Source organism: Mytilus galloprovincialis, chromosome 1, assembly GCF_965363235.1.
Source record: "Mytilus galloprovincialis chromosome 1, xbMytGall1.hap1.1, whole genome shotgun sequence".
Lineage (NCBI taxonomy): Eukaryota > Metazoa > Mollusca > Bivalvia > Mytilida > Mytilidae > Mytilus > Mytilus galloprovincialis.
In genome coordinates this window covers 34,193,204-34,215,630 of record NC_134838.1, presented here as the reverse complement: position 1 = coordinate 34,215,630, position 22,427 = coordinate 34,193,204, and the positions used below count along the sequence as shown (strand labels likewise).

Here is a 22,427-nt window from a genome sequence, read left to right as displayed (position 1 = left end):
AAAGTAATCCTTTATCAGCAGTTTCTCTTTTCCTTTAAAATAACTCTGCACGAACTCTCCATTTGAGAATAATATAAATCCGAAAACATTGCTATAAAAAAGGCGTTGAAAATTTTACCGAAATAATTTTTTTTATTTTTTTATTTTACAGTTAGAAAATATATAACTAAAACCAAATTTTGATGGCAACGCCAATCAGTCAGCCACAGGTGGTAAGATTAATTAGACACATTATATAAGACGATACAATACAAATCCTCACATCAGCTATCCAACAAACATTTTATCATGAAATTACCAGATAACCACATCCAGTCAGAGCTAAGATTATAAATAAGTCTGAATCTGCTTTTGACTCATAGAGGTCTAAATTTGTAAGTTTTAGGATTTGTCTCCCTTTAATATGAGGCAGGCATAACCTGTGAATGGGGACGAAGTCTGTATGTATTATTTTTTTAATTCAATCACTTTGATAAAAGAAACCGAAATACCGTACGTAACGTTCCCGATTTTGATTCTGTTGTTAGGGAATATTAGCTGTGACGTTCTTTAAGTTATGACCTCATATTCGATGTAAACAAAAGAAACGCTTTCATCAGGTAACGTTTTTTCATATCAAACAATTATTCTGTATTCTGTATTCTGTAGGTGTCGCTGTTGACACTGGATTGTCTCCCTTGTAATTATTCAAATCTCGCGTGTATATATATTTCACTCTGGTAAACAACTCACTTGTACTTTAAAATACATACTATTAGGTGGCAACTGTGCTTAACATATTTTTTCAAAAATTAAAAAATATATATATAAATTTAAAGGAAAAGAAAAAAAAAAAAAAAAAACCGGCGCGACTCGCAAATAAAGTCACCCAACAATCGCATTAGTGTTTCATTAGAGACGGAGACATTGTCGTTTTTTTCTATTGACAATAAAAGTTCCAAATCAATATGCAACGATCCTGTGTTGAAGTATATCTCATATATAAGTTTCTGTCTTGCCTCTTCATAATTTTCACAAAATAGTAAATAATGTTCCACAGTTTCTAATTGACCGCATTCACACTTGGGGTCTATATTTTGATTGATTTTGTTTTGATAATTTTTTAGGTAGTATCCGGATCTTAAATTTCTAATAATTTTTGCTGTTTTGTGATCTGGATAATCAAATGTCGATTTTTTGCAGACAGTCTGATGAAAGTTATAATAAAATCTTCCTGTATCACTATTATCCCATCTATGTTGCCACTTTTTATTTACTAAAATTCTTGCTGCTGTTTTAATATCTTGTTTAGTTACTGTAATATGAGCTTCTTTCTGAATTTGAATTATTAAAATTGAATTTGTGTTGAGATCCAATCTTATATTTTACTATACTGATAAATATAAATTTTTTCAAAGTCTCATGCAAACAAGACAGATATCTGCGCAAAAGCGGAGAAAACTGGAACAGGAAGTAGATCTGAAAAAAAAGTTAACGATTTTGAGTTCATTTAATTTAGTAGAATGAAAAATTCGGGAAATTTTCCCGATTTTTTTTTTTTTTTTTTTTTTTATTGATTTTTCTACCGTAATTGGGGACTTCGTCCCCATCATAAGTCAAATATTGTTAAGCAAGAAATAATTGACCAGATTGAGAATCAAAAAGTTGCAAATATCGACTCCCACAAGTCAATAAGTGATCAAAAATTGAAAATTGGTTAACTTCAAGACCCACGCATATTTATAAGGAGGTCCTGCATCTAAATCAAATAATGACAACATTGAAAGCCAATGCTTTGTCTTCTAAAGAAAAATATGAATGAGAGGCTAAAAAATCGGAGATAATGTTAATTAACCTTACAATGCAACCACCTGTAACCACACTTAATGAGGTTAAATATCTGTGTTTAGTAAGGATGTTCAATTAGACAATTAAATATAGATAGCTCAAGTCCTTGAACTCTCAGACAGGTTTTTGCTGTCATAGGTGGGGTAGTTTGGCCACCAAGTGAAATTAAGTTTTTTCATCAACATAAATAGACCTAAACAAGTCTGTCATTTTCTGACTTAGATAAGTCTAAAATTGAAAACACATTTTTATGATAAATACAAGTTTTGACTTCTTTAAGTCAAAAACAAAAATCGACTTGTTTATGTCTGAGCTCTGACTGACATCCATGACATCGGAAAATATCAGTACAAGTACAAAGGCAAATACAACTTTAGGCTTTATACGACTGAATCTTGGTAAATGTCAAATGAATAATATGAGGCAGGCATTACCTGTAAATGGGGACGAAGTCTGTATGAATAATAATTTTAATTCAAATATGTTGATAAAGAAACGGAAATACCGTAATGTTTTCGATTTTGGTTCTGTTGTTAGGGATTTAGGTGTGACGTTATTTAAGTTATGACATCATATTCAATGTAAACAAAAGAAACGCTTTCATCAGGTAACGTTTTTTTTTTAATAAAACAATTATTAAAAATGAATTGGTATTGAGTTCCAATCCTTTATTTTACTACACTAATAAATAAAACAACAATGACAACAACACCCATCAATTACCGCATGGTAAGAGTTTATTCTGGTCTACATGTTTCACCAACAAGGGTGGCGTCTTCAGACCCTTGTTGGCGAAACATGTCGATCAGAATAAACTCTTACCATGCGGTAATTGATGGGTGTTGTTGTCTGTTGTTTTATTTTACTTATCTAATGAAAGACAACTGTGAATACCTTTTGGTATCCACCCACTATTACCCAACTGCACGATAACCACCTCAGGTGTTGGTTCACCTTGTTCAAATTCAAGTATACTGATAACTATATATTTTATTCAAAGTCTTATGCATACAAGACCGGAAAAAGGAAATAAATTTCTGTGCAAATTCAGGGATTTAAAAAAGTCTGATAAAAAAAGTTAACGATTTTAAGTTCATTAGTATATTGAAAAATTCGGGAAATTTTCTCGAATTTTTAAAAAAAAAATTTTTTGTTGATTTTTAAACCGTAATAGGGGACTTTGTCCCAATATAAAGCGTTAGATATATATGACCAACACTAGAATATGCTAGCAATGTCTGGGACCCACATCTCCAAAAACACATACAATACATCTTATCACTATTTGTCCGCCATTCTCTTCTGTTCTGGTATAGAAAATCCTATCTTTGAAGAAGTACTTTGCACAATGACAAATAAAAATGGTTATAAACATAAAAAGACATATGAGGTATGCCTTGTGGGATGAGTGTTGGTTACTGTTAAAAACCCTTAGGCTTTTTTGATCATACAAGTTTGTAGTCTGTGTAGAGCAAAGCAAAGCTTCCTCATTATGTATTATATAGTGTAGCAAGCATCAGTACTTTTACACTTGCAACCACAGTCACAGATAAAGCTACTTCGATCCAATATAAAGTTAGTGTCTAGGGTGACATACTATGGGTACAGATAAGATAAGGTGTACGGATTTCATGCAGAGCTGGGCATTCCATAAGAAAATAATCTACTGTTTCTGGCTTACCCTAGCACAATAGGCATGTTGGAACTACTGTGTTACTGGACCGCAATAGTTCCCGTAAAATTTTGATGTCACAATAGAAAATATCTGACGCAACAATGGAAATGTGATTGCTGTAATGATGTCAACAGCTCAAGCAGGATTAGCAATAAGATGTATGTCAATGCAACTAGAAATGATCTAAAGGCAAAGGAGAGCAGCCAGATTCATCAGGCATGAGTATTCTCGAGACCCATATATTAGAGGACCTTATAAAACTACCACAACTACATAAGGGACGATAAACATCATGTTTACTCCTTTTTCACAAAATAATCCATTTATTTGCAATCCCAATTCCAGAATACTTGATGACACTTGCAAGAATGACACCTCTGCTCCATCAAAGACGATTTGTCAGATTAGGGTCATGTTCTGAAAAAAATAAAACATAGGTTCTTCGTAAGAACCATCACTGTAATGAACTACCACCTAGCCTATCAATCTAATTAAAATTAAATCTCTCACTCGCTCATTTTTAATGCTTGGTCGCTGCATGGGACTTAGAATTAAACCTCTCACTCGCTCATGTTTTAATGCTGGGTCACACGCAGCGACCAAGCATTAAAAAATGAGCAAGTGAGAGATTTAATTTTAATTAGATTGCCTAGCCTATTAGACATTGATGACTGTGAGGCATTCAAGACAAAACTCATAGCAAACAGATATCTGTAAATCAGCACACACATGTTTTTATCTGCACTGGCACATGTATATATGTATATGTTAAACACCTGAACATATGATTTTAAAAGAGCACTTTTTGATGACACGACTTTAATTTTAACATAATTATGTGTATGATGAGTCAACTGACTCTTTACGCATTACCCATGTAGATATAGATGAAGACATCAGAATATATAATCTTCTGACTAGTGACTAGTGTTTTTCCCAAAAGAAAAAAATGTTCATTCAGCAAGCATTGTATTTTAAAGTTTACTCACACACATATATTATATGAATCAATTATACCTCTGTAATCTCATGATACTTTTGTTACTTTTATAGGCTGCAGCTTCTGGCAGTGCCACACAAGAACACAGTGTAAGAGTTCTGAAGTAAGTTGTTCATGCTAGAGGAACCAAAAATTTTGTAACTAACTTGGGACAATATAATATATGATATATATCATGTATATATTGGTTAGATTTAGTGACCTCCAGTGAAATATATTAAAATGATCAACCTTAATGTTGTCATGGCTGTCCAGGTAATGTGTAAATATGACTTAAAGATGAACATTATGTAGGCAATATTTACTGTCATAAATCATTTGTAACAAATGTCGAGGTCAGTGAATGAATGGTACATTTAGTAATTCCAAGTTCATTTTGACTTGTTTCTATCATAAAAAAGTAAAATCACAAAAACTACTGAGTCCAGGAAAATTCAAAATGGAAAGTTCCTAATTAGATGGCAAATTCAAAAGCTCAAACACATCAAATGACTGTACAACTCTCATATTCCTTACTTGAACAAGAATACAAAAATCATCATTGAACAATAACACATTGACCATGATGACAGAATATATAAGGACAGAGCCACGTCAAATGGATATCATAACACCTTATTAAGATAATATACACCTTTGGTACCAGAAAAAAAACCCACACAAACCTAAATAAAACAACGTACAAACCTTAAAAAAATAATCTACATGTATGAACTCTTTAGTCTGATGTCTTATATTCTGTGCATTATTGTAATTGTTTATATTTTATGGATTTTGTAGAGACCATAGGAAGATTTACAAGATGATGAAGTTTTCCTCTGGCAATGAGTTGGACTTTGTAAAACTTAGCGAGGTAAGAAATTAAGATTCAATTGATTTTATTCTAATGTTATCATCAATTATCATGATTTAAATAGCACAATGCTATACTGAACCCACAACTATAAGGTATGGGTTTTCCTCATTGTGGAAGGCCATAAGGTTGCCTATAATTGCTTACATTAACTTCAACTAAAGAGGTGGATAGTTGTCTCATTGGCAATCATACCACAGCTGCTAACTTTTATTATATTAATGTCATGTATACTATTCATTTTTATAAACTATTACTTGGATCTAATAATTTACCAGTTTACCAAAGTTAGTACTCCTACTGTACTAGGAATAATATATTAGTTCATAATACTTGTTTATGTTTGTATTTGTTTTTAATCCATCATTGTAAAAAATGACTACTCAGCTCCTTGGCACTGTAATCATTACTTTATGATAAAATAAAAAAATAAATGAAAACATATTTTTTGTAATAGACACCGGTCAGAATGGAGAGGGAAAATAACTTCAAAGAGTACAAAACAGCTAATGATATAGGTCAGATGCCTAAGTTTGGGGCTGGTAGTGAGTTTGGCAGAGAACAGAAAGAAATAGCCAGAAAAAAGAAGTATGGAATCATGATGAAAAATTATAATCCAAGTGATCAGCCATGGCTTCTAAAGATTGGCAAAAATAAAGAAACGAAAAGGTATGTATTTAGTTATATTATATATGTAGGACTCGGAGGTGCGATGGGGACGCTGAAGTGCGATGGTCACGCTGAAGTGCGATGGTCTACGCCGAAGTGCGATGGTCCTTTCGCTGAAGTGCGATGGTTTTGCACATGACGTTTGAATATATTGTGACGTTTTCAAAAACAACGTTATTACAAAATCTCCAAATTAAATGCAAGCAGGAGCAGAAGATGATTTGTAGCTGAAAGTTTCATACGTACAAAGAAACGGAAATAAAATGAAACGGGAAATAAAATGAAACGAACGATTCAAGTCCCAAACAGTTTTGATCATTGGGTGTGAAGGTTACCAAAATATGTAAATCAATGGGAACAAGGCGGCTAAAGGATAAGATGATCTTGGTCTGTAGATGAGCGTACCAGTGTTCGGAATTACAAAATGTATGCCGAAAAAGTTTTGTACGACAAGTAAAATGTCTTGATCTTATTATTAATTTTGACCTTTTTAAAGTATCATTCAATTATAAGTATTTTTTTTTTTTCGTTATATCAAGTAGCGATAATTTAGTTTTTTTCAGCGGCTTGAGATGAACCCTGTTTTGTAAAAAAAAAACAACACACAATCTCAGTAATTTTATTGTGCTTACAGTATTAATCTTCTGCAACGGGATAGGCAAAAAATAAACCCGATTGGTCCCAACTTGGTCCTGAGTGGAGAAGCAGCTAATACTATACCTGCTATGAGTCAATCATAAAACTGTTATGATATCAGATAAATGGATGACTGGGTGTTGTGAGCAATTTCTTAGATATGATATGACAAAAACAAGTTACTAGTATATTTGATAAAATAAGTTGGATCCTACTTAGTGAATCAATTTTTATTATCGCACTTCAACACGCAATATAAAGACATATCTCGAAGACAACATCGGTGACTCCAATTTGTTTCTCTTAAAATTCCAAAATAAGTATAATCTATCTTTATGCAAAATTTCAATGATTTATTATTAGTAGACCAAGTATAAATAGTGCGATTTCCCTTTAATCGCAGCCATCCTGTCTATTTTCTGATCCCATACTGCTGTCTGCTTATATAATTATATAAGCGGATGATTAGCATATTAAAAATTAAAGTCTTTGGTTTAACCTGAACAGAAATAAAAACCCGATCGCTCAAATATGAGGCTAGCACACTAACCACTACACCTCCATATAAAATAGGATTCCAACTTCAGACCGTCGCATTTAGCTAGTATAAACAACGTCAAATTTAGACCATCGTACTTCAGCGTACCCACCAACGCACTTCAGCGTTTCTAACAACAAGTTAGCGTCACAATGTCACCATCGCACTTCAGCGTATTAACCAACGCACTTCAGCGTAGACCATCGCACTTCAGCGTGACCATCGCGGTTCGGAGTACCATCGCGGTTCCGAGTTATACAGCGATTTTGCTAGCGCTTGTCACTTTCGTAATTTACGAAATGGTTATCGCATTGACGAAAGTATTTCAAATCAATTTCGACACTTAAAATTTGAAAGTGTAAAAATATTTTTGCCTTAATAATGAGTTAAAATACTATAAATTTACCTGTCTTTATGTTTTTGACAAGTTTATGACCCCCAGGTAATTCACATTTACAACAGGTGTTACAAGTTGTGATTACAACTAATCTGCTTATCACCATTGGATGGGTCACTAATCCATTAATTATTAATTAACCTCATAATTGACCATCATAATTATTTTCACCAGGAAAATCAGTCAGTCGGCATTTCAACAACCAGGAGTATAGTTTCTTAATTTGATCAAAATTGTTTCTCACTAGACAGTTTTGCATTTGAATTTCAATATTTCTCAAACGATCACAATTTGAAGTTCGTTTATCGAAGATTCGTCATATTTGATATAAATTTTCATCAAAAACAAATATATATCTCTAACTAAAGGAATTTAAATGGAAAAATGATAATTACCTGATGAATCCAGACTCGATTTGTATTTATTATACAGGTGTTGACAACGTATATTTGTTCCGCCTAACAGAAGTTCCACTGGAAACTTTGTTATAAACAATGTCATAATACCTGTACCTGTTGGAACAAATATTCTATACCATTTATTCGGTTAGGAACTTATACTGTACTATTTATTCCTGTGGAAATAATATTCCAGAATAATTCTGCCTTTTGGAACTTCTATTATGAAGGAACTTCTATTCTGTGACTGTCACTTCCTGTTTTCATTTCATTTTAAAACTGAAAGTAGTAAATGTGATCTTGATTTGTTTACAACCTCCTTACAGTCATTATAATCGTTCCTAAAAGGATTTTATACAGTTCAAACTTAATAGAAATGATGAAAGAATATTGATTATGCAGTGAGATAATTGTTGCAAGTGGATTTCTGCTGTGATTCAGTGTTTAAAAAAAATGCAATCCAACTTCTTTTTTATTGGGAATGTCCCCTGGATCAAACTGAAGAGAAATTATGAACTAGATTTTCGGATCACATGTCAGAATCTTTCATAAGGGCCAATACAGTCAAATCATACAATAACTGCCAATCATGCCTAAGTTCTTTAAAATCTGACATTATGTGTATTTTGTAGATGAATAAATAAACAGGTCAAATATCTCACTTGAAAATGTTGTTCGCTCTAAATCTCCTCCTCAACTGTCATAGCTGAGGGGGAAATCTCCCTCTTTGAAGCTTTCAGAGGTTGGCAGGTATGATATTATGTAAACAAAACAAAGATTTTAACACTGTGTCAGAAAAATCGACCACAACCGCTTGGTTAGTACCTATATCCGCTGTACCGATGATACACAGTGTTGCTGTTACACAAAAAAAGTTGATTTTGATAGCGCGCCAAAGTGACTAGCTTAAACCTTGTATATATGGACATCTTATTACTAAACAAAAAACATCAGATTTACTTGTATACTGTGTAACATTTGTGAGGCCTTCTCTTAACTGGAATGACATTGTTTGTCAGACTATTTTTGGGATACGATTGCTTTCAAGCAATCTGTAGACTTATACCAGTGGCTCAGGACAATGCCCTCACGTCAACCGTTTTATTCTAAACATTAAGGACCGTCTCAGATTCTTATGATTGTCTTGGTTTAAAAGGTAAAAACAAACAAAGGGATTGAACTTAAACAACTTTCCTGTAATGTTCTTTTCATAATCTTCATGTTTGATATTTCCCTTGACTTATATGCGTGTTTTAAACAACACGGAAAATCAGAATCAAGCAGTATTTATATTTAGTGTTTTTATAAATTTAGAAACATGTCAGAGGGAATTCCCCAGTTGTGATAAAAATGCAAGAGTTCTCTGAATTCCGATAAATCTATTTCTGTCGTATAAGAACTGAAGTGGAGTTTTACTTATGTGTCACCGTTATTAAACTGATATTTGATATTGTACTTCCATGAAAAATAGAGAACCATGTAGGTTTAATATACTACAGGGTTTGTTTAGGTAATTATTCGCATGCATATAGTTTTTTTGACTTCAAGGGGTACTAGGTTAAATGGTTGCTCTGGATTCCCCACTCGATTGATTAATTTATTTAACTCATGGGATCCTTTCTATGTATGTCTGCTATTGAGGGTTATTGTTGTTGCATAATTTTAAATCATATGCATCATTTAAATTAAAATGAATTAGTCCACATCGTTAAGGTTTATTTTCAACACCCCTTCAGGTGAAATGGAGTCCTCCATATTATCGTTTTGAGTTGTCTCCCTTCGGGAAGTCACGTCCGTGAATTCTGAATCAAAACAGTACGTTGAAAAGAATTAACTTGTTCTGTCGATAAACGTCGTATTATATTAAAAACGATAGCAAATTAAACAGAGGAATGTGTATGGAAAGGAGTCATGATCACTGACCCAAAGGAAATTAAATATTTTTAAAAACAGTTAGGATATGGGGTTCCTCCTAGAATTAACGTAGGAAAAAAGGTGATAAGGAACGAAGTGAAATACTTCTCTTGTCAAGGAATAGACGTTCCTTCATAACAAGTTCCAAAAGGAAAGAATATTCTGGAATATTATTTTCACAGGAATAAATATCACAGTATATGTTCCTAACTGAATAAATGGTATAGAATATTTGTTCCAACAGGAATAGATTATAGGTATTATGGCAATGTTTATAATAAAGTTTCCATTGGAACTTCTGTTAGGCGGAACAAATATACATTGACACCCTCATTCTGAGTCTCAGTGACTGCTGTGGAAAGTAAACTTGGAATTGATAGTACAAAATAAAACACAATACGCCTAAGTACATTGTTCATAAACTTTTAACCGGGATTGGCTATTTTGTAACTATTGATCAGATTACGTAAATTACATTTTACATGTGCAGTTGAATTAGTTTTGAAAATAATATTATCCAGCTACATGTATACATGTGTCAATGAAAACAATGGCAATCGTATCCCTCAGAGCAATCTGCTCTTTGATTATACAATAGTTTCTGTTTATGATACTATCCTTTAAATTAACAAATGTATTTAAAAGAAATGATAAAAAAGCCTTTATTTATTTTTTTGCAAAATTAGTGGAAATGTGTCAAATATCATGAATATAGGCAGTATTTCTCTTATTTCTTTATTGATTTCATCTAGTAAACTTTTACATATTTACCCAATGTTCTGTGTTCTCTTTTATTAGATATAAAGGTGTGAGAGAAGGAACTTTAACAGAGAACACATCATATTACATATTTCTGTTTTATTTTATTAGATATAAAGGTGTGAGAGAAGGAACTTTAACAGAGAACACATCATATTACATATTTCTGTTTTATTTTATTAGATATAAAGGTGTGAGAGAAGGAACTTTAACAGAGAACACATCATATTACATATTTCTGTTTTATTTTATTAGATATAAAGGTGTGAGAGAAGGAACTTTAACAGAGAACACATCATATTACATATTTCTGTTTTATTTTATTAGATATAAAGGTGTGAGAGAAGGAACTTTAACAGAGAACACATCATATTACATATTTCTGTTTTATTTAACTAGATATAAAGGTGTGAGAGAAGGAACTATAACAGAGAACACATCATATTACATATTTCTGTTTTATTTTATTAGATATAAAGGTGTGAGAGAAGGAACTATAACAGAGAACACATCATATTATATATTTCTGTTTTATTTTATTAGATATAAAGGTGTGAAAGAAGGAACTATTACAGAGAACACATCATATTACATATTTCTGTTTTATTTTATTAGACATAAAGGTGTGAAAGAAGGAACTATTACAGAGAACACATCATATTACATATTTCTGTTTTATTTTATTAGATATAAAGATGTGAGAGAAGGAACTATAACAGAGAACACATCCTATTACATGTTTCTGTTTTTATTTTACTAGATACAAAGGTGTGAGAGAAGGAACTATAACAGAGAACACATCATATTACATATTTACCCAATGTTCTGATGGAGCATTTGAAGCTTTCCCTGTAGAAGAATGGTATAACTTTTCTCCAATGATAAGATACAAGTACCTCAACTCAGAGGAAGCCGAAGAGGAGTTCAGCAGGTAATAAACATATTCATTTTAAGGTTTCCTTTGACACTTTTTAAGATATTTTCTTGTCTGTCTGTACTTTCAATCCATATCAGGTTTAAACATGGACACTTGATATTTGGTTGCAGGATTGTGTCTAATGGACATATTATATTTTATTGATAAGTTTTTCAAGTAATTCAAAAATGAAATCACAAAGTTTTTATTCAAACCATTTAGATTATTACCGGTACTATCATTTTGGTTGCAGTGTCTTTACATGTTTAAAATATTTTATGGTTACCATCATTACAATTCAAGTCAAGATAGCATATATACACTGTCATAGGTAATTGTAATTTGTTAGATACTACACTATCATCAAGATACAAAGATACTACACTATCATCAAGATAAAATGAGATATCTTTTTGCATTATTGTGGTGCGAAATAGCAACCTATCATTTTAATTTTATCATGAATCAATTGTTAGTTTTATTATTAGTGTTTGACTAATGCCAAGTGTTTTAAGACAAAGTAAGCCATTGAATTGTTTCTTTGTAGACGAGATAAGACATTGAATTATTTTTCCATCATGGTACGGAAGAGATGTAGAAATGATGAAGATCTTGATAAAGTTGACGAAGAGGAGAAGAATCTCAAAGTGAAGACTTCAAAGAAAAGCAGTAAAGATTTAGTAAGATGTTGTTAATTGCTGTTCAATTACTATCTTATTACAGGTGTTAACAGATATAGATGTATGGTTTGATATATTGTGTATTTCAGGTGTTCACAGATATAGATGAATGGTTTGATATATTGTGTATTTCAGGTGTTAACAGATATGGATGAATGGTTTGATATATTGTGTATTTCAGGTGTTAACAGATATAGATGAATGGTTTGATATATTGTGTATTTCAGGTGTTAACAGATATAGATGAATGGTTTGATATATTGTGTATTTCAGGTGTTAACAGATATAGATGAATGGTTTGATACATAGTGTATTTCAGGTGTTAACAGAACAGATATAGATGAATGGTTGAATATATTGTATATTTCAGATGTTAACAGATATAGATGAATGGTTTGATACATAGTGTATTTCAGGTGTTAACAGATATAGATGAATGGTTTGATATATTGAATATTTCAGGTGTTAACATATATAGATGAATATATTGTGTATTTCTGGTGTTAACAGATATAGATGTATGGTTTGATGTATATTTCAGATGTTAACAGATATAGATGAATGGTTGAATATATTGTATATTTCAGGTGTTAACAGATATAGATGAATGGTTGAATATATTGTATATTTCAGGTGTTAGCAGATATAGATGAATGGTTTAAACGTTACCATTACCGCATAGATGAATGGTTTGATATATTGTATATTTCAGGTGTTAACAGATATAGATGAATGGTTTGCTGTATGTTTCAGGTGTTAACAGATATAGATGAATGGTTTGCTGTATATTTCAGGTGTTAACAGGTATATATGAATGGTTTCATATATTGTATATTTCAGGTGTTAACAGATATAGATGAATGGTTTGATATATTGTATATTTCAGGTATTAACAGATATAGATGAATAGTTTGAGGTATATTTCAGGTGTTAACAGATATAGATAAATGGTTTGATACATTGTATATTTCAGGTGTTAACAGATATAGATGAATGGTTTGATATATCAGATGATGAAGATGATGATGATGACAATGACGAGGAAGATGGCGATGAAGGTTTGATATTATCTTTCAATAAACTTAAAACATGCTTATCTTTACTGTACTGAAAACTTGTTTTAGGATTTTTATGCACCCCACTGTAGTGGAGGGTGAATGAAGTTTTACCCTTGTCCTCTCTACATCAGTCTACGTCCCGAAATTAATTTCTGTCTACTTACTTTGGTTTGCCACAGACAAATGTAATGAATCTTATACACCATGCCTATAACCTCAAAACACACATCAAATTGGAAAATTGGTGGCATGTTACTGTTCTAGAGTTATGTCCCTTTATAAATGGAAAAGTTGCTTCATTTTTTGTTTCCTGTCTCTAACTTACTTTTGCCTCAACCAAATGTTTTGAAACTTAAACACAATGCTTATTGCCACAAAATTCAGATCAAAATCAAAAACTGGTGGGGTCACTTTTACCTTTCTAGAGTTATATCCCTTTACAAATGGGAAAATTGCTGGATTTTTCCGTTTCTGTTCTTTAACTTAACTTTGCCTCAACCAAATGTTATGAAATGTATACACAATGCTTATTTCCACAAAACTCAAATTAATGCAAGGGTATCACGAGCCCAGTAGTCAGCACTTCTATGTTGACTTGAATATCAATTTTTGCAAATTTGCTGTTTATAACAGATAAGTGTCCTTACAAACAACGGTATATTGCTGGGTCTTCCAAGTGTTCCACAAAACCTCTTTCTAAATTATTAACATCTATTTTATCAGCAATCAAAGACGGGCTTCAAAGTTATTGTGAAACTGCCTATTCTAGAGGTGGCTTGAATCAGATGTGGATACTTAAAAATTCCAGAGATCTTTTAGAGTACATACAATCTAACTCTCTTTCATCTTGTAATAATATTAAAACATTTGACTTTTCTACACTTTACACAAGTATTCCACATTCCAAATCAAAAGACAAATTGAAAGAGTTGGTATTGCTTTGTTTCATAAAAAAGAATGGCCAATGTAGATACAAGTATCTTGTCTTAGGGAGGGATAAATCCTACTTTGTAAAGGATCACTCTGATTCAAACAAAAAATTCTCTGAAACTAACATTATCGAGAGGCTTGATTTCTTGATTGACAACATATTTGTTACGTTCGGAGGAAGTGTTTTTCAACAGACTGTCAGAATTCCAATGGGAACAAATTGTGACCCTCTTCTTGCCGACTTGTTTTTTAGCTCACCTGTCCCGAAGGGACAAGTGAGCTTATGCCATCACTTGGCGTCCGTCGTCGTCAGTCGTCGTCCGTCGTCTGTCGTCCGTCGTCTGTCGTCTGTCGTCCGTCGTCTGTCGTCGTAAACTATTTCAAGAATCTTCTCCTCTGAAACTACTGGGCCAAATACTTTCAAACTTTAACTGAATGTTCCTTAGGGTATCTAATTTATAAATTTTATCCGAAGTTTTGATCTATCAACAAACATGGTCGCCATTGCTAAAAATAGAACATAGGGGTCAAATGCAGTTTTTGGCTTATAACTCAAAAACCAAAGCATTTAGAGCAAATCTGACATGGGGTAATATTGTTTATCAGGTCAAGATCTATCTGCCCTGAAATTTTCAGATGAATCAGACAACCCGTTGTTGGGTTGCTGCCCCTGAATTGGTAATTTTAAGGAAATTTTGCTGTTTTTGGTTATTATCTTGAATATTATTATAGATAGAGATAAACTGTAAAAAGGAATAATGTTCAGCAAAGTAAGATTTACAAATAAGTCAACATGACGGAAATGGTCAGTTGACCCCTTTAGGAGTTATTGCCCTTTATAGTCAATTTTTAACCATTTTTCGTAAATCTTAGTAATCTTTTACAAAAATCTTCTCCTCTGAAACTACTGGGCCAAATACTTCCAAACTTTAACTGAATGTTCCTTAGGGTATATAGTTTGTAAATTGTATCCGAAGTTATGATCTATCAACAAACATGGTCGCCATTGCTAAAAATAGAACATAGGGGTCAAATGCAGTTTTTGGCTTATAACTCAAAAACCAAAGCATTTAGAGCAAATCTGACATGGGATAATATTGTTTATCAGGTCAAGATCTATCTGCCCTGAAATTTTCAGATGAATCAGACAACCTGTTGTTGGGTTACTGCCCCTGAATTGGTAATTTTAAAGAAATTTTGCTGTTTTTGGTTATTATCTTGAATATTATTATAGATAGAGATAAACTGTAAACAGCAATAATGTTCAGCAAAGTAAGATTTACAAATAAGTCAACATGACAGAAATGGTCAGTTGACCCCTTTAGGAGTTATTGCCCTTTATTGTCAATTTTTAACCATTTTTCGTAAATCTTAGTAATCTTTTACAAAAATCTTCTCCTCTGAAACTACTGGGCCAAATACTTCCAAACTTTAACTGAATGTTCCTTAGGATATCTAGTTTGTAAATTGTATCCGAAGTTATGATCTATCAACAAACATGGTCGCCATTGCTAAAAATAGAACATAGGGGTCAAATGCAGTTTTTGGCTTATAACTCAAAAACCAAAGCATTTAGAGCAAATCTGACGTTGGGTTATATTGTTTATCAGGTCAAGATCTATCTGCCCTGAAATTTTCAGATGAATCAGACAACCTGTTGTTGGGTTGCTGCCCCTGAATTGATAATTTTAAGGAAATTTTGCTGTTTTTGTTTATTATCTTGAATATAATTATAGATAGAAATAAACTGTAAACAGCAATAATGTTCAGCAAAGTAAGATCTTCAATTAAGTCAATTTGACCAAAATTGTCAATTGACCCCTTAAGGAGTTATTGCCCTTTAAAGACTTTTTTCACAATTTGTTCATCATGTTGACTTACTTTAAAAAATCTTCTCCTTTGAAACTGCTGTATCAATTTCAGCCAAACTTAGGCTAAATGAGTTTCAGAGTATCTAGTATAAATTTTATATTTTATTTCCTTGTATGTCAAGAAACATAGCTCCTATGGCTAAAATAGAACATAGGAGAAAATGATTATTTTTTTTTGGCTTTTGAAGAAAATAGGACGATCCAAAAAACATTTAAATAAATTGAAAAGCCAAAATAATCATTGATGAGAGATTTAACCAAAAGAATAAAGGTGAGCGATTCATGCTCTTGAGAGCCTCTTGTTTTATTATAATGAGGCTGACTTCATACTGGAACTTCTTAGGAAGAAAGATGAGAAGTTAGTGATATCCTTTAACTCTACTTTCCGCTATATAGATGATATTCTTTCACTAAATAATTCAAAATTTTGTGACTATGTGGAAAGCATCTATCCCATCGAACTAAAGATAAAGGATACTACAGATACAGTTAAGTCGGCCTCATAACTTACATCTAGAAATTGACAATGAGGGTCGGTTGAAAACAAAACTTTACAACAAAAGAGATGATTTCAGCTTTCTAATTGTGAACTTTCCATTTCTAAGTAGCAACATTCCAGCAGCACCTGCATACTAGGTATATATCTCCCAATTGATACGATATTCCTGTGCTTGCATTTCCTATCATGATTTTCTTGATACAGGGTTGCTGCTCACAAGGAAGCTATAAAACCAAGAGTTCCAAATGGTGAAGTTAAAATCATCCCTTTGTAAATTTTACAGACGCCATCAGGAGTTGGTGACTGTAATGGAATAACCGTTTCACAAATGATATCGGATATGTTCCTTACGTCGTAATTACAACCCCCTTCCCTTTCATGAATGTAACCTACCGAATTAGACTATTTACCGGATTTGTTATTACATAAGCAACACAACGGGTGCCACATGTGGAGCAGGATCTGCTTAACCTTCCGGGGCACCTGAGATACTTTCACAGTATCAGTTATATTTAGATTTAGAATTAGGAAATGCAGTATGATCTACCGATGAGGATAAAGATGTATTTCCTTTTGGTTCATCTTTACTGCCTGCAAATAAGCAACAACAAAAAATTGAGGATAACAACCTGGAGTAAAACATTAACATTTAAGCATCAATTGAATTGCAGGATAAATATAACATACATTTTTTTTCAGAAAATATAAAAAAAAATTGTACTCCTTTTAGAAATAAAAAGGAGAAAAGATGGTAATGCCTACTTTAATTTCTGTATCTCAAACTTTTAATAATATCTTTCATATTTTGGAAATTTGACTTACATAGTATATTAAGTGTCTAAATTTGACATTCATTTTGAACTTCATTACAGATTCTAAAAAGAAGAAAAAGGGTAAAAAGTTAGCAAAGAAAATAAAGAAGAAGAGAACAGCTAAACATAACTCTGATGATGAGGCTATAGAGGAAAGTGATGAGGGAGATTACGATGACAAAGAAGTAGACTATATATCTGATTCTGGAAGGTAAAAATGTACTTTGGAAGCACATAGCATTATTAAAACATGTAGACTATTTTAGCAACTTTTGCTAGGGCTATGGTCCTTTTTATTCTCAAGTAAACTATGTGAATGCAGTTCTAAATTCAGGGATATATAATCCACATTTTTATGCCCCACCTACGATAGTAGAGGGGCATTATGTTTTCTGGTCTGTGCGTCCGTTCGTCCGTTCGTCCGTCCGTCTGTCCATTCGTTCGTCCGTCTGTTCGTTCGTCCGTCTGTTCGTTCGTCCGTCTGTCCCGCTTCAGGTTAAAGTTTTTGGTCAAGGTAGTTTTTGATGAAGTTGAAGTCCAATCAACTTGAAACTTAGTACACATGTTCCTTATGATATGATCTTTCTAATTTTAAAGCCAAATTAAACTTTTGACCCCAATTTCATGGTCCACTGAACATAGAAAATGAAAGTGCATGTTTCAGGTTAAAGTTTTTGGTCAAGGTAGTTTTTGATGAAGTTGAAGTCCAATCAACTTGAAACTTAGTACACATGTTCCCTATGGTATTATCTTTCTAATTTTAATGCCTAATTATATTTTTTATCCAATTTCGTGGTCCATTGAACATGGAAAAGGATAGTGCGAGTGGGGCATCCGTGTACTTTGGACACATTCTTGTTTTTTTTATTAAGTCAAATTGCTTTGTAGTGGAGGCTGTTTAAACAGTACTACAAGCAAGAAATAAGAGAAAACCATCATGTTGTTTTAAAAAAAATTCAACAATCTTGCTGAGCATTGTTTAAAGTCATATGAAACTTCAAATTAAAAAAAAAATGAGGCATATGTTTTTCATAACTAAATGTCTAGTTTTTATTAGCTCACCTGACCTGAAAGGTCAAGTGAGCTTTTCTCATCACTTGGCGTCCGTCGTCCGTCGTCTGTCGTGCGGCGTCTGTCGTCCTGCGTCTGTCGTCCATCGTCCGTAAACCTTTACAAAAATCTTCTCCTCTGAAACTACTGGGCCAAATTTAACCAAACTTTGCCACAATCATCCTTGGGGTATCTTGTTTAAAAAATGTGTCCGATGACCTGGCCATCAAACCAAGATGGCCGCCATGGCTAAAAATAGAACGCAGGGGTAAAATGTATATTTTGGCTTATATCTTTAAAACCAAAGCATTTAGAGCAAATCTGACGCAGTAAAATTGTTGATCAGGTCAAGATCTATCTGCCCTGAAATTTTCAGACGAATCGGACAACCTGTTGTTGGGTTGCTGCCCCTGAATTGGTAATTTTAAGGAAATTTTGCAGTTTTTGGTTATTATCTTGAATACTATTATAGATAGAGATAAACTGTAAACAGCAATAATGTTCAGCAAAATAAGACCTACAAATAAGTCAACATGACCAAAATTGTCAGTCAGCCCCTTAACGAGTTATTGCCCTTTATAGTTAATTTTAACAACTTTTTCGTCATTTTTTTCAACTTGTACAAAAATCTTCTTCTCTGAAACTACTGGGCCAAATTTAAACTTACTTGGCCACAATCATAATTGTGGTATATAGTTTTAAAAATGTGTCCGATGACCCCACCTACCAAACAAAATGGCTGACATGGCTAAAATTAGAACATAGTGGTAAAATGCAGTTTTTACTTTATATCTTTGAAACTAAAACATTTAGGGCAAATCTTTCAAGATTTAAATGTCCATTAGAATAAGATCTATCCCCTCAAAAATGTTCAGATGAATCCTACACCCCATTGTTGGGTTGCTGCCCTAAAATTGGTAATTTTAAGGAAATTTTGCATTTTTCATACGACCGCAAATTTTGAAAAAATTTTCGTCGTATATTGCTATCACGTTGGCGTCTGCGTCGTCGTCGTCGTCGTCGTCGTCGTCGTCGTCCGGCGTCCGAATACTTTTAGTTTTCGCACTCTAACTTTAGTAAAAGTGAATAGAAATCTATGAAATTTTAACACAAGGTTTATGACCATAAAAGGAAGGTTGGTATTGATTTTGGGAGTTTTGGTCCCAACATTTTAGGAATAAGGGGCCAAAAAGGGCCCAAATAAGCATTTTCTTGGTTTTCGCACCATAACTTTAGTTTAAGTTAATAGAAATCTATGAAATTTTGACGCAAGGTTTATGACCACAAAAGAAAGATTGGGATTGATTTTGGGAGTTTTGGTTTCAATAGTTTAGGAATAAGGGGCCAATAAAGGGCCCAAATAAGCATTTTTCTTGGTTTTTGCACAATAACCTTAGGTTAAGTAAATGGAAATCTATGAAATTTAAACACAATGTTTATGACCACAAAAGGAAGGTTGGTATTTATTTTGGGAGTTTAGGACCCAACAGATTAGGAATTAGGGGCCAAAAAGGGACCCAAATAAGCATTTTTCTTGGTTTTCGCACTATAATGTTAGTATAAGTAAATACAAATCTATGAAATTTAAACACAAGGCTTATGACCATAAAAGGAAGGTTGGTATTGATTTTGGGAGTTTTGGTCCCAACAGTTTAGGAAAAAGGGGCCCAAAGGGTCCAAAATTAAACTTTGTTTGATTTCATCAAAATTGAATAATTGGGGTTCTTTGATATGCCGAATCTAACTGTATATGTAGATTCTCAACTTTTGGTCCCGTTTTCAAATTGGTCTACATTAAGGTCCAAAGGGTCCAAAATTAAACTTAGTTTGATTTTGACAAAAAATGAATCGGTTGGGTTCTTTGATATGTTGAATCTAAAAATGTACTTAGATTCTTGATTATTGAAGTTTTTTTGGTCCAGTTTTCAAATTGGTCTACATTAAGGTCCAAAGGGTCCAAAATTAAACTTTGTTTGATTTCATCAAAAATTGAATCCTTGGGGTTCTTTGATATGCCAAATCTAACTGTGTATGTAGATTCTTCATTTTTGGTCCTGTTTTCAAATTTCAAATTCTACATTAAAGTCCAAAGGGTCCAAAATTAAACTAAGTTTGATTTTAACAAAAATTGAATTCTTGGGCCTCTTTGATATGCTGAATCTAAACATGTACTTAGATTTTTGATTATGGGCCCAGTTTTCAAGTTGGTCCAAATCAGGATCTAAAATTATTATATTAAGTATTGTGCAATAGCAAGTCTTTTCAATTGCACAGTATTGTGCAATGGCAAGAAATATCTAATTGCACAATATTGTGAAATAGCAAATTTTTTTTTAATTAGAGTTATCTTTCTTTGTCCAGAATAGTAAGCAAGAAATATCCTATTTGTGCAATAGCAAGAATTTTTTTTAATTGGAGTTATCTTTCTTTGTCCAGAATCAACTTAAATCTTTGTTATATACAATATACAATGTATATACACTTTTTACTACCAACTGATAAATTTAAATAATCTTTACCATTCAGTGATAACAAGCAGTTTTTTTACATCTTAATATTTTATGATGTATTTAAATGAGTAGTTATTGTTGCAAACTCCATTAGAAATTTGAATTGATATCAGTTTTGAAAAAGGGAAACGGGGATGTGAAAAAAAAGGGGGGGGGGGGGGGGGGGGGGGTTAAATTTTTCTCATTTCAGATTTCATAAATAAAAAGAAAATTTCTTCAAACATTTTTTTGAGAGGATTAATATTCAACAGCATAGTGATTTGCTCAAATGCAAAAAAAACCTTTTAAGTTCATTAGACCACATTCATTCTGTGTCAGAAACCTATGCTGTGTCAACTATTTAATTTTAGATTTAAAAAGTTTGAAGAAGAAATCTTTAATTGATTTGTAAAATCTTGGCATTTGTTTTGTGTAAAAAAAAACCATGTAATGTCAAAAATTTGATCACAATCCAAATTCAGAGCTGTATCATGCTTGAATGTTTTGTCCATACTTGCCCCAACTGTTCAGGGTTCGACCTCTGCGGTCGTATAAAGCTGCGCCCTGCGGAGCACCTGGTTGGTTATTATCTTGAATACTATTATAGATAGAGATAAACTGCAAACAGCAATAATGTTCAGCAAAGTAAAATCTACAAATAAGTCAACATGACCAAAATTTTCAGAGAACCCCTTAAGGAGTTATTGTCCTTTATAGTCAATATTGAACAACTTTTTGTCATTTTTGTAACTTGTACAAAAATCTTCTTTTCTTAAACTATGGGCCAAATTTAACCAAACTTGGCCACAATCATTACTAGGGTATCTATTTTAAAAAAGTGTCTAATGACCCCGCCTACCAACCAAGATGGCCGACATCAGTAAATACAGTAACAGGTGAGCGACACAGGCTCTTGAGAGCCTCTAGTTATAAAACTTATGTATACTTTTGTCTCAAGAAAATTCTATAGTTTGTGTATAAATTTAGAAGAAATGTACATTTTTATTAAATTTTTTGCTTCCAGTTAACAATTTGCAGATGTTTGCCATATGCATTGAACACAGGGTGACCTTAGTATGACCTTTCTCATAAAAATCCAGTGATTGTAATATGCTTGGATCTGTCATTGAAATAAACTATTATCTTATTGTACATGTTATACACAGGCTCAAAATCCATGCTTCTTTGTTGATTGTTTACTATAAGGTGACAGTCGGTAAGCCATGTTTTCAAAACTCGACAATTAATTAGCTGCCATATTTTCACATCATGACAGACTGAGAAAAACTTTTTTTGACAATTATACAACATGGTTGTCGAAAAAATTATAAAATTGTGCACAGAAGACTAAGTTCATGATAAATACATGCATTGGTTCAAGAATTGGATAAACATTATTTTTCACTAGTCACTCATTTCATATTACTTTAAGGTCTCCATCAAAAGAAAGAGCTAT

The 22,427-nt window shown here is 32.7% G+C and overlaps 1 protein-coding gene across 1 annotated transcript in view; it reads left to right on the top strand.

Moving 5' to 3' along the window:
- The first annotated feature begins 87 nt into the window (after positions 1 to 87).
- The window catches only part of LOC143072267 (general transcription factor IIF subunit 1-like), a 35,373-nt gene continuing 13,033 nt past the window's right edge, over positions 88 to 22,427 (top strand). Inside the window, exons 1-8 of the mRNA XM_076247125.1 lie at positions 88 to 212; positions 4,556 to 4,605; positions 5,283 to 5,355; positions 5,813 to 6,024; positions 11,427 to 11,597; positions 12,130 to 12,262; positions 13,236 to 13,320; positions 17,493 to 17,643. Of these exons, the coding sequence (XP_076103240.1) occupies positions 183 to 212; positions 4,556 to 4,605; positions 5,283 to 5,355; positions 5,813 to 6,024; positions 11,427 to 11,597; positions 12,130 to 12,262; positions 13,236 to 13,320; positions 17,493 to 17,643 (905 nt within the window). The 5' untranslated portion in view covers positions 88 to 182. The remainder of the gene's footprint in view (positions 213 to 4,555; positions 4,606 to 5,282; positions 5,356 to 5,812; positions 6,025 to 11,426; positions 11,598 to 12,129; positions 12,263 to 13,235; positions 13,321 to 17,492; positions 17,644 to 22,427) is intronic.